General features: G+C 49.4%; 2 protein-coding genes across 3 annotated transcripts in view; both read left to right on the plus strand.

Annotated features, from left to right (window-relative positions):
• Positions 1-1,479, plus strand: part of LOC310960885 (proton channel OTOP3-like) — a 5,095-nt gene extending 3,616 nt beyond the window's left edge. Inside the window, exons 5-7 of the mRNA XM_083932723.1 lie at positions 200-882; positions 972-1,136; positions 1,219-1,479. Coding sequence (XP_083788849.1) covers positions 200-882; positions 972-1,136; positions 1,219-1,389 — 1,019 coding nt within the window. The 3' untranslated portion in view covers positions 1,390-1,479. The remainder of the gene's footprint in view (positions 1-199; positions 883-971; positions 1,137-1,218) is intronic.
• A 5,434-nt stretch (positions 1,480-6,913) lies between these two features.
• Positions 6,914-12,500, plus strand: part of hid1b (HID1 domain containing b) — a 16,110-nt gene continuing 10,523 nt past the window's right edge. For both annotated transcript variants that reach the window (XM_083932719.1, XM_083932720.1), the window contains exons 1-4: positions 6,914-7,035; positions 8,402-8,551; positions 8,850-9,020; positions 11,765-11,890. In XM_083932719.1, coding sequence (XP_083788845.1) covers positions 6,970-7,035; positions 8,402-8,551; positions 8,850-9,020; positions 11,765-11,890 — 513 coding nt within the window. In that variant the 5' untranslated portion in view covers positions 6,914-6,969. The remainder of the gene's footprint in view (positions 7,036-8,401; positions 8,552-8,849; positions 9,021-11,764; positions 11,891-12,500) is intronic.

The raw sequence follows: 12,500 nt of genomic DNA on the forward strand, positions 1-12,500 counted from the left end.
TCAGCAGCATTAGTGGTTAAAAAAGGACCTTTGAATGCCTTCACCGTACTGCCCCGAGCTAATCAGTGCTAGCCACATCCGGCTGTTAGCGACCATTGGATGATTTTACGGCAGAATTTCACTTTAATGTAAATAACTGGGGACGTTTCATGGTGATATCTGTCGGTTCTTGTTTTTCACCGTGGCGTTTTCCCTCCAGGAGTCGCCAACTCGACCTCCTGCCAGTGCAGTGCGACCGCCGCCTGCCTCACCTTCAGGAAAGGCCTGGAAATCCTTTATCCCTTCAACATGGAGTACTACCTGATGGCCGGCTGCATGATCTATGTGATGTGGAAGAACGTGGGCCGCCGGATGAGTCCAGGTCCCCACCACGTGGCTCAGAAGCTCACCCTCCAGGTGGTCTACCACGGCGGGGTCATATACGGCCTCGTGTTCGGCGCCCTGGTGCTCGTCGCGGGAGTGGTCGTCTTCATTCTCTACCAGGTGTGGGTGAGCCAGCAGCAGCGTCGCCTCACCGCCTTCCTCATATTCTACGGCTACCATTTAGCCGTCATGCCCGTCATGTCTCTGTGCTCCCTGGCCGGGATGCTGGTCCACAGGCTGGACAGGAGGGCGGACGAAGGGGGGCACAACCCCACTCGCAGCCTGGATGTGATCCTCCTGGTCGCAGCGGCTCTGGGCCAGCTCGCCCTGTCCTACTTCTCCCTTGTGGCGGCCCTGGCTGTGGGGACCCGGGGGCCCCTGGGGGAGCTGGACTTGTCCTACTCCCTCCTCAGCCTGCTGGAGCTCATCCTCCAGAACATCTTCATCATCGAGGGCCTCCACAGGCACCCGGACCTCCTCGCCAAGAAGAAAGGGAAGCAGCCGAGCAGCATATTCAAGGTACCTGCATTTGATTCATGACTGTTGTGTCAACTGGAGCAAGTCAGTCATTAAAAGGTTGTGTTTGTGTGTAATAAACTGTCCCGCAGTCGAGGAAAAAGGTCGCTGCGTCCGTACAAGAGGAGAGGAAGGCGGATATCTCACTGCTGGACGGGAACTCGCCAGCTCCTGCTCGAGAACACGATGGGAAGAAACCCTGGACCAAAAGAGCGATACAGGAACTCTGTGCCTTCCTCATCCTTTCCAACATCATGGTAATAACATCACGTGTTTAAATACAGGCGTCTTTGTCGTCTCTGCTCTTCTGAAACACACCCGTGTTCCCTCCTCCTGCAGCTGTGGGTCATCCCCGCCTTCGGAGTCCACCCCCAGTTTGAGAACGGCCTCGGGAAACAGTTCTTCGGCTTCTCCGCTTGGTTCGTTCTGGTGAACTTGGGTCAGCCGCTGAGCGTCTTCTACAGGATGCACTCTGTGGGCGCTCTGATGGAGCTGTTCATCACCGCGTGACGAGCGGCTGACGCTGGACTGGAACCACAGAACAACTGATGAACTGTACGATTAACGCAAATACTGAACGCAAGAAGGTTTGAAGGAGGTTTGAGCAGATTATTTGCTGTGAATATTGAATTAAAAGCATTTGAATGAAGATGAATAAACAAATAAACGTCACATCATCATGATTATGTCAGATTTTATCACCTTTATGCAGGTTGTATGTGACACACAGTCACTAATATTTCAAAGTAGCGTGGTCCAAGTGGAGCAGCTCCAGCAGGACACCATCTGTGGCCTCTCCCAGGCAGGTTGAAGCTGTGGCGTTTCCAGTTGGGGCTGCTGCCTCGTCTCATGTGGCCCATATCTATGTACGACATCACCCTTTCTCACGGTTGGAACGATTGGTGAACGCGCAAGTGAGGAAAAGGCTGGGACTACCCAAAGGCCTCAGCACCGTAGGCCTGCGTGGTAACGGAGCCCTCTCAACGCCAATTTCAAGCCTGGTGGAGGAACAAATGCGCTAAAACAAGGCTTCAGACGACGCTCGCAGAACCCCGGGGTCCTTCTGTCAGAGGTGCTGCTCTCACCCCGGCAACAGGTAGGACATGGAGGCCTGTTACAGCAGCGGCACAGGCAAAGGCGGCTCTAAGGGTGTGATCACACTGTCCTTTTGGCCGCGGCCAAAACCGGTTTTTCAGCTAAAGTCTGTGAGCGCACCCGCTCCGCGCTCAACTGGGGCCAGCTGGGCCGCCACGGCCCGCTTGAAAGAGGTGGGCTTTAGCGGAGCCGTTTGCACATGTATGAGCACGAGCGTGCGCACGTGTACGAGCACGAGCCCTACGGCAGCAGCGTTATGTCCGCCTGTTCGGACATGTAAATAGAAGGAGGGACCATGCGCGGACATTTAACAACAACAACAATGGCGGTGAAAGGTTCACGTTGTGTTTACTGCAGATTTGGTCGATGAAAAGATTCAAAAACAGTCGACAAGACGCACAAAAACTCCGAGGTCTACGGAAAGATTTGTAAACAAAGCCACACACACGCGATCAATGCGTGTCACGTTTTACGGCGTGATGACGTATGGACAGCAAGAAGCATTGGCCGAGGCCCAGGCAGTGTGAGTACAAACGGGGCTGGGGCGCGGGGGGGAGAGGGAGGGGGGACAAGTACCCTAAAGTCCGGGTCGTGGTCCGGGAGGACAGTGTGATCACGCCCTAAGACACCGAGACACCGAAAGGTCAAACAAGGAAGACAGGGCCTAGGACTAGGAACCACAACACCCACGTGGCAGAAGGCAACTCCATCTGAACGTCGGCAGGAGGTGGAGGAGGTCGCCGCTAGGAAGAAGCAGCCAGACGTGCCACTGCAGTCTCTCAAGATGGGAAGGTGTGGAGAGGAGGAGAATCACCTGGAGCGAAATGCGTGGAGCGGGGAGGCCAAGGAGGACCCAGCCTGTCCCCAGTGTGCTGCACCAGCAACCCTTAGGGCGCCCTCCCACTGTGCCTCCGTCCCGTGCCCCTGGCTTTAGGGTCCTTGTCCCCCCCTCCAGGCCCGTTTGTACTCACACTACCTGGGCCTCGGAGAATGCTTCTTGCTGCCTATACGTCATCACGCCGTAACACGTCACACGCATTGATGACGTCATGGCGATGCGTGGCTTTGTTTCCAGATCTTTCCGTAGACCTCGGAGTTTTTGTGCGTCTTGTCGACTGTTTTTGAATCTTTTCATCGACCAAATCTGCAGTAAACACTCCACCTCCGCATCACACCAACGTGAACCTTTCACCGCCATTGTTTGAAATGTCCGCGCATGGTCCCTCCTTCTTTTTTCTACGTCCCAACAGGCGCACAGGAAATGACCTCAGAACCGCCGAATTCTCTCTAATGTCCAGCAGGAGGAGACTCCACTTAAAGCTGCATTCTCTCTAATGTCCAGCAGGAGGAGACTCCACTTAAAGCTGCATTCTCTCTAATGTCCAGCAAGAGGAGACTCCACTTAAAGCTGCATTCTCTCTAATGTCCAGCAGGAGGAGACTCCACTTAAAGCTGCATTCTCTCTAATGTCCAGCAGGAGGAGACTCCACTTAAAGCTGCATTCTCTCTAATGTCCAGCAGGAGGAGACTCCACTTAAAGCTGCATTCTCTCTAATGTCCAGCAGGGGGAGACTCCACTTAAAGCTGCATTCTCTCTAATGTCCAGCAGGAGGAGACTCCACTTAAAGCTGCATTCTCTCTAATGTCCAGCAGGAGGAGACTCCACTTAAAGCTGCATTCTCTCTAATGTCCAGCAGGGGGAGACTCCACTTAAAGCTGCATTCTCTCTAATGTCCAGCAGGAGGAGACTCCACTTAAAGCTGCATTCTCTCTAATGTCCAGCAGGGGGAGACTCCACTTTAAGCTGCATTCTCTCTAATGTCCAGCAGGAGGAGACTCCACTTAAAGCTTCATTCTCTGTAATGTCCAGCAGGAGGAGACTCCACTTAAAGCTGCATTCTCTCTAATGTCCAGCAGGAGGAGACTCCACTTAAAGCTGCATTCTCTCTAATGTCCAGCAGGAGGAGACTCCACTTAAAGCTGCATTCTCTCTAATGTCCAGCAGGAGACTCCACTTAAAGCTGCATTCTCTCTAATGTCCAGCAGGAGGAGACTCCACTTAAAGCTGCATTCTCTCTAATGTCCAGCAGGGGGAGACTCCACTTAAAGCTGCATTCTCTCTAATGTCCAGCAGGAGGAGACTCCACTTAAAGCTGCATTCTCTCTAATGTCCAGCAGGGGGAGACTCCACTTAAAGCTGCATTCTCTCTAATGTCCAGCAGGAGGAGACTCCACTTAAAGCTGCATTCTCTCTAATATCCAGCAGGAGGAGACTCCACTTAAAGCTGCATTCTCTCTAATGTCCAGCAGGAGGAGACTCCACTTAAAGCTGCATTCTCTCTAATGTCCAGCAGGAGGAGACTCCACTTAAAGCTGCATTCTCTCTAATGTCCAGCAGGAGGAGACTCCACTTAAAGCTGCATTCTCTCTAATGTCCAGCAGGAGGAGACTCCACTTAAAGCTGCATTCTCTCTAATGTCCAGCAGGAGACTCCACTTAAAGCTGCATTCTCTCTAATGTCCAGCAGGAGGAGACTCCACTTAAAGCTGCATTCTCTCTAATGTCCAGCAGGGGGAGACTCCACTTAAAGCTGCATTCTCTCTAATGTCCAGCAGGAGGAGACTCCACTTAAAGCTGCATTCTCTCTAATGTCCAGCAGGGGGAGACTCCACTTAAAGCTGCATTCTCTCTAATGTCCAGCAGGAGGAGACTCCACTTAAAGCTGCATTCTCTCTAATGTCCAGCAGGGGGAGACTCCACTTAAAGCTGCATTCTCTCTAATGTCCAGCAGGAGGAGACTCCACTTAAAGCTGCATTCTCTCTAATGTCCAGCAGGGGGAGACTCCACTTAAAGCTGCATTCTCTCTAATGTCCAGCAGGAGGAGACTCCACTTAAAGCTGCATTCTCTCTAATATCCAGCAGGAGGAGACTCCACTTAAAGCTGCATTCTCTCTAATGTCCAGCAGGAGGAGACTCCACTTAAAGCTGCATTCTCTCTAATGTCCAGCAGGAGGAGACTCCACTTAAAGCTGCATTCTCTCTAATGTCCAGCAGGAGGAGACTCCACTTAAAGCTGCATTCTCTCTAATGTCCAGCAGGAGGAGACTCCACTTAAAGCTGCATTCTCTCTAATGTCCAGCAGGAGGAGACTCCACTTAAAGCTGCATTCTCTCTAATGTCCAGCAGGGGGAGACTCCACTTAAAGCTGCTTTCTCTCTAATGTCCAGCAGGGGGAGACTCCACTTAAAGCTGCATTCTCTCTAATGTCCAGCAGGAGGAGACTCCACTTAAAGCTGCATTCTCTCTAATGTCCAGCAGGAGGAGACTCCACTTAAAGCTGCATTCTCTCTAATGTCCAGCAGGGGGAGACTCCACTTAAAGCTGCATTCTCTCTAATGTCCAGCAGGAGGAGACTCCACTTAAAGCTGCATTCTCTCTAATGTCCAGCAGGAGGAGACTCCACTTAAAGCTGCATTCTCTCTAATGTCCAGCAGGAGGAGACTCCACTTAAAGCTGCATTCTCTCTAATGTCCAGCAGGAGGAGACTCCACTTAAAGCTGCATTCTCTCTAATGTCCAGCAGGGGGAGACTCCTCCTCATGTTTAGTCCTCCATACTGTTGCTGTGTGGACGTCAGAGCTCATTTATCCTGATTGTACCTGAAGTATCATGATGATGATGATGATGGTGATGATGATGATGATGATGATGATGGTGATGATGATGATGATGATGGTGATGATGATGATGATGAAGAGTGTTTAACTTGTGTTGATTCACTGTCGTTTATGAATGAAGTCGCTGTTATCCAATGAAAAACTTGCAGAAAGCAAATATGTGCACGAGGCTCCCGGAAGTCTTCGCCTGGATCCTGCTTGGTTTATGACGCGTTTACGGACCGTCGGATTTTTTTTATATCCTCTTTGGTGCACGAGATGACATCATTTTAAAATAGCTGTTATGTATTAATGTTAGCAAAACATTTATTTTCTCACTTCCAACATGTTTTATATATTTTATTTGTTCATTTAACTGCTTTTTTCTTTATTAAATTACCTTTACTTATTGTTTTATGTGTAATGTTGTTTTAATAAGTCATGTAAATCACTTTGGACTTTGTTTTAAAAGATGCTACGTTACTAAAGATTGTTATTATTATTATTATTATTATTATTATTATCCCAAAACAAATCATGAACGCGTTCCAGGACATTTTAATCATGTACCTTTCCCTCTTTCTTTGTGTGTTGAATGACTGTTGAATGTTATTTATTTACTGCGTGTTATTGAGTGATTTTTATGTTTTTTATTTTTTTTTAATGTGTTGAAGCCAAAGACAAGTTTCCACATATTGGACAATAAAGAAAAGAATAATAATAGTAATTATTCGACCCGACCCCGGATAAGCGGTTGGCGATGAGATATTTTATTTTATTATTATTATTATTTTATTAATTTAATGCGTGTAATTGTGTGATTTCATGTGTTTTTTTAGTAGACAAATTAAATTAAATTAAAAAGTGGGCATATTATTACATTTCTTTAAACAAATCTCGTAATATATCAGCGGTATAAGTACATTTATTATTAATAATCATTTACATGGACTCAAAATAATTTAGAAATTCAGTTTTAAAGGGATTTTAGAGTTTAGTTTTATGGATATGAAATGTCCCTTGTAGATTGAGTCAATTGACTTTAATCCACTGTATTGTTTTGTTTTAATTGCATCTTTTTCTTCCATTTTAATGAAACATTTTCTCCTTTTTGTTAATAATTAAATAAATAAAAAGGTTTCAGTCACTTGTGACCGCCTCCAAACGGCTGAAGGCGGAGTTTCCGAGCAGCCCCTGAACGCGCCAGGAGCGTCTGTCAGTGGATGAGGGAGATTATCCTCCTTCAGCGTTAACACACACACACACACACACACACTGAAACACACACACTCTCTCACACACACACACACGGGCTGCAGCAGCTGCTCTGGGACGCGACATGGGAAACACGGACACCAAACTTCACTTCAGGAAGGCGGTGATTCAACTCACGACCAAGACACAGGTCTGTCACACACACACACACACACACACACACACACACACACACACACACACACACACACACACACACGCAGGTAAAGTTGGAGCACCAGATGGTTGCCTGGAGTGCAGCCCAGATGACACAAACGCTCCACTTCGCTTTAATTTAAAGGATTTAAACACAAAAAACAAATAAAGCTGCAGAAATATTGATGCTTCTCTGGATATTTGAGCTGCTTTTACTCTGAACACGCTCTCTCTGGCCTGTCGGATCATCCCGGTCCTTTATTTTGGTGTTTATTTTGTAACATGACGCTTAAATAAACACCCTGAACGCGTCGCGTGTGACTGTAAACAGGTGAATTAGGTGAGTTTCGCTGCAGGTGCATTTAAGGTGGAACCAGCGAGATAAGGTGCATTTGAATGTGCTGCTGTGTCAATATCCTGATGAGTCAGTGTTTGAGTAGAAAGATACCAAACACACACTGTTGTATGTGCCTTTAAAACCTGAACATGGTTCAGTCTTTGGCATTTGAAGATGTCACTTCAGGATGAAAGGAATAAATAATAATCATAATACATATTCAGACACACTGATCCGTTCACTGGCAGAGGCTGCACAGACTTTTTGAAGGGCAGGGGCGGAAAGGAAGAAAAGGGCACATGTAACGCGTCCCAACCACTGAAGAGGGCACTTTAGCACATGTTTTAGCTCCTAGAGGACACTTTAGCACACGTTTTGGCTCCTAGAGGGCACTTTAGCACATGTTTTGGCTCCTAGAGGACACTTTAACACATGTTTTGGCTCCTAGAGGGCACTTTAGCACATGTTTTGGCTCCTAGAGGGCACTTTAGCACAAGGTTTGGCTTCTAGAGGGCACTTTAGCACACGTTTTGACTCCTAGAGGGCACTTTTGCACACGTTTTGACTGCTAGAGGGCACTTTAGCACACGTTTTGGCTCCTAGAGGACACTTTAGCACATGTTTGGGCTCCAAGAGGGCACTTTAGCACACGTTTTGACTCCTAGAGGGCACTTTAGCACACGTTTTGACTCCTAGAGGGCATGTTAGCCCACGTTTTTCAACAATTGGGTAGGCGACTTACTTAGAGGGCTTTACATGGAGAAGAACAACATATATTTTATGATTAATCATTTCTTTAATGGAGGACTAGAGCATGATCATAAACTGGAGCAGCTGCGATATGAATAATATATTTAATAATGGCTGCTCTGCTCATGTGGAGGTCATGCTAAACACACACACACACACACAAACACACACACACACACACACGCACGTATACAGTAGAGTGATGTTTTGGTGTGTGTGTGTGTGTGTGTGTGTGTGTGTGTGTGTGTGTGTGTGTGTGTGTGTCCTCCTGCAGCCCGTAGAGGCCACCGACGATGCCTTCTGGGATCAGTTCTGGGCCGACACCTCCACCACCGTCCAGGACGTCTTCGCTCTGGTGCCGGCGGCGGAGATCCGAGCTGTCAGAGAGGAGTCCCCGTCCAACCTGGCAACCCTCTGCTACAAGGTGGGGGGGGGGGGCTGTTCTCCGGCCTGGATACAGTCACAGAGACAGGAATGCTGCTGTTTGTTGTTCCCACACTTCACAAACGTCACACACGTCACTGTTCGTAAAGGTCAAAGGTCATTTGAGTTTACAAGATCTGGTTCAACCAAGAACAGATCTCTCGCCATTTTGTTTCTCAGTGTGATCATTTAACATCTATTTTTAATCATTTTACGCGTCTTTGTCTGACACTCATCATACTTTAAAATCTTTAAAAATCCTTTGGGCTGAAGTACTTGTGCGTGTTCTTTCCCCTCAGGCGGTGGAGCGCTTGGTCCAGGGCGCTGAGTCCGGCTGCCCCTCCGAGAAAGAGCGTCAGATCGTCCTGAACTGCACCCGCCTGCTCACCCGCATCCTGCCCTACATCTTTGAGGACGCCGACTGGAGAGGCTTCTTCTGGTCCACCGTGCCCGGAGCCGGCAGAGCAGGGGTACGACTGACGCATACGCATGCATGACGCTCCTGTAGGGGCTCAGACACACTGGGGTCACGTGGACGCAGGGCGTAAACGTCGCCGCAGATAAGAGCGTGGTCGTGGGGATGGAATTTGTTGCAGGAAGCAGGGGAGTAGAAATGTGTGTTTCTGCTCTCTCTTGTGTCTCGTTTCCTGTAAACTGCACCAGTGCGTGTTCATTAATGATTTCACCTGAAGAGGAAAAGAATGAGGAAGCAACGATTGTTTCTGCAGTTAAATGACAAACTTGACATTTAAGGAAACATTAAAAAACACAAGGGAGGTGTTCCAGGCACGTCCAGCTGGGAGGAGGCCTCAGGGAAGACCCAGGACCAGGTGGAGAGATTATGGGCGCACTCACACTGTGCCTCCGTACCGTGCCAAAACAGGTTTCACAGCTAAAGTCTGGTTCCTTTAACCAGTGTGAGTGCAACCGCTCCGCGTCTAGCTGCGGCACGCTTGCCGTCCACGGCCCGTTGGGAGAGGTGGGCTTTAGTAAAGCACGTTTGCACGTGTACGAGCACGAGCGTGCGCACGTGTACGAGCACGAGGCCTACGGCGGTTCTGAGGTCATTTCCTGTGCGCCTGTTGGGACGTAGAAAAAAGAAGGAGGGACCATGCGCGGACATTTAAAACAATGGCGGTGAAAGGTTCACGTTGGTGTGATGCGGAGGTGGAGTGTTTACTGCAGATTTGGTCGATGAAAAGATTCAAAAACAGTCGACAAGACGCACAAAAACTCTGAGGTCTACGGAAAGATCTGGAAACAAAGCCACGCATCGCCATGACGTCATCAATGCGTGTGACGTGTTACGGCGTGATGACGTATAGGCAGCAAGAAGCATTCTCCAAGGCCCAGGTAGTGTGAGTACAAACGGGCCTGGAGGGGGGGACAAGGACCCTAAAGCACGGGACGGAGGAACAGTGTGATGGGAGGGCGCCCTATATCTCCACACTGGCCTGGGAACGCCTCAGGATCCCCCAGTTAGAGCTGGTTAATGTGGCCCTGGAAAGGGAAGTTTGGGGTCCCCTGCTGGAGCTGCTGCGCCCGAGACCCGACCCCGGATAAGAGGCTGAAGATGAGATGAAACAGGAGAATGCAGCACAAAAACACCGACACAAGAACTCATAACAAATAAAAGTGTTAGTTATAACAAAACACACGTAGGAAGCAATAAATAAAGCAGCATTAATACAAATGTGTAACGTAAATCACATGAAACATGAGCATTTGAACACAGACAGAAGCACCAATGCACAGACGAGGAACACAACATCAACACAAACTACGAGTAAGACAAAGAAAGTCCATTAATCCAGATTACGGCAGCATTTCTGATCTTTGAAAAAACACTTTTATAGATTAGGAAAAGGATTTTGAGGATGTGACGTCCCGTAGTTCTGTGGGGGGAGGATTCAAAGTGCGTGCTGCTCCATAAGAAAGGACGGACCGCCCCAAAACGACCTTTTATTACATGGAGCTTTAGCGGATGCTCCGGTAGATGTGTTTACATTTTGCGTAATGAATTCACTGAGTGGAGGCTGAACAGCATGAAAGGTTGGGGGATTATAAATGTCTCACATGACGACGCTAACACGCTGACGTTACCACGGTGTTGCAGCTCTGTTGTACAGTTGGCAGAGTTTGGTATTCATGACATTTGCATTTGCAGGACTCGTTCTTTAAGGTAGAGGTCTAAAAAAGCTCGGTGTCGTGTTGGAAACGGCCGACAGAGTCAGGTTTAATCTGTCAGCAGCCTCTCGGCTCTGCAGACATCAGATTAGCACGTGTGATAATCTGCAGCAGTGGTTCTCAGAGCACAGCGGGTGAAATGAGACCGCCGCTGTGTCGAGGACGCTGTCCGAGACTAACCCCCTCCTCCACCTCCTCCCCCTCCTCCACCTCCTCTACCTCCTCCACCTCCTCTACCTCCTCTACCTCCTCCCCCTCCTCCCCCTCCTCTACCTCCCGGTGGCTGCTGCTTCTCTGGTTACCTGGTCTGCAAACACTGCCCACATTGTACCCCCCCCCCCCCCCCCTCCTCTTCGCCAGTGGTTGAATTAGCGAGGGATTGAATGTCCCTTGATTAAAGCGTGGGACTGGAGGGAAACGGCGAGCTGCAGCGGTCGGAGCAGAGCGCCGGGTTGTTGTTTGTGGTTCTGCAGGTTCTGCAGGTTGATTATGAGAAAAGGAACACGACACTAATCTTTACGGCTAATGCACAAACATCCTGCACGACCAACTATATAATCTGCTGGCGATGCTAAGTGTTGATTCACGAGGCTGTTTTGATGCTGATACAAAAGCTAACAGCAAGATGGAGGCTCTGAAAGAACAGGTGCACCTGCAGTTTCACCTTAACGCCACAGAGGCCGCTAGAAACACCGCACCTCAAATCTCATGGGGTACAACTTTGAAGAAATAGTTTGGGAAATGGACTCAGTCAGTCTTTTCTGAGAGTAGAAGATTGATCCCACTCTTCTGTGTGTATGCTAATGTAGCCCGTTAGCCTAGCTTAGCACAAAGACTGGAAACAGCTAGCCCGGCTCCGTCTGGACTATGTCTCGGCCGGGTGCAGTGACTTCTTGGTTTCCTTGCAGCACATCGCAGAATCGCCGTATGGGGAAACCATGATTATCGCGGGTAATGATGATGATGACACGATAGCTTCATGTCCTGATTCCCTCCTCTCACCCTAACCCGTCTCTCTGTCCTCCAGCGTTTGGACGAAGACGGCGACGACGACGACGACTCTCGGCCGCTGGCTGAGTCCCTGCTGTTAGCCGTCGCCGACCTGCTCTTCTGTCCAGAGTTCACGGCTCAGAGCCACAAGAAGAACAGCGCGGTGAGTCCACGACTTCACCCTCTGCATGTCCATGTGTGTGTGTGTGTGTGTCCCCTCAGTGCAGCCGCAGCCAATCACCTGTCGTATTCACCGTCAAATGCAGGAGACGAGGCAGAGCGTCGCCTCAGGCTCGTTCACGACATTTAGACATTTAGACATTTAGACGCGTCTGGTGTCGACTTTGGAAAGACCTCGCCAGTTCTCCGCCATTTTGATGCTAAGCTAGGCTAACTCTAGCGCAGACACGAGCGTGACACCAATCTTCTCCTCCGTCACACAAAAAAGCAAAACAAAGCATGAGAGGAAAAGCTGTTTCTCCGTCTCAGTGTTGACTTGTTTTGCGCCCTAAAGCTCCAGCTGCGTCACTAACACACGGGGGGCCTGCCCCTGTGTTTGGGCCCCGGGGCCGTTAGCGACGTTATCTCCTCCACACGACCTTCTCAGGCAGTAGCCGGAGTTAATGAGTTACTCTGTGTGAGACGGAGAGACGGAGGCGTGGCCGTGTTTGTCAACTGGGCGGATGCTTCTGAACGGTGTTAGGCAAACACCTGTGGTGCCGGGGAGCAGGGGGGGTGACGGAGAGGGGCCGCCCCCTCCTGACCCCGTAGGT

Source organism: Echiichthys vipera (genome assembly GCF_963691815.1).
Source record: "Echiichthys vipera genome assembly, chromosome: 18".
NCBI lineage: Eukaryota > Metazoa > Chordata > Actinopteri > Perciformes > Trachinidae > Echiichthys > Echiichthys vipera.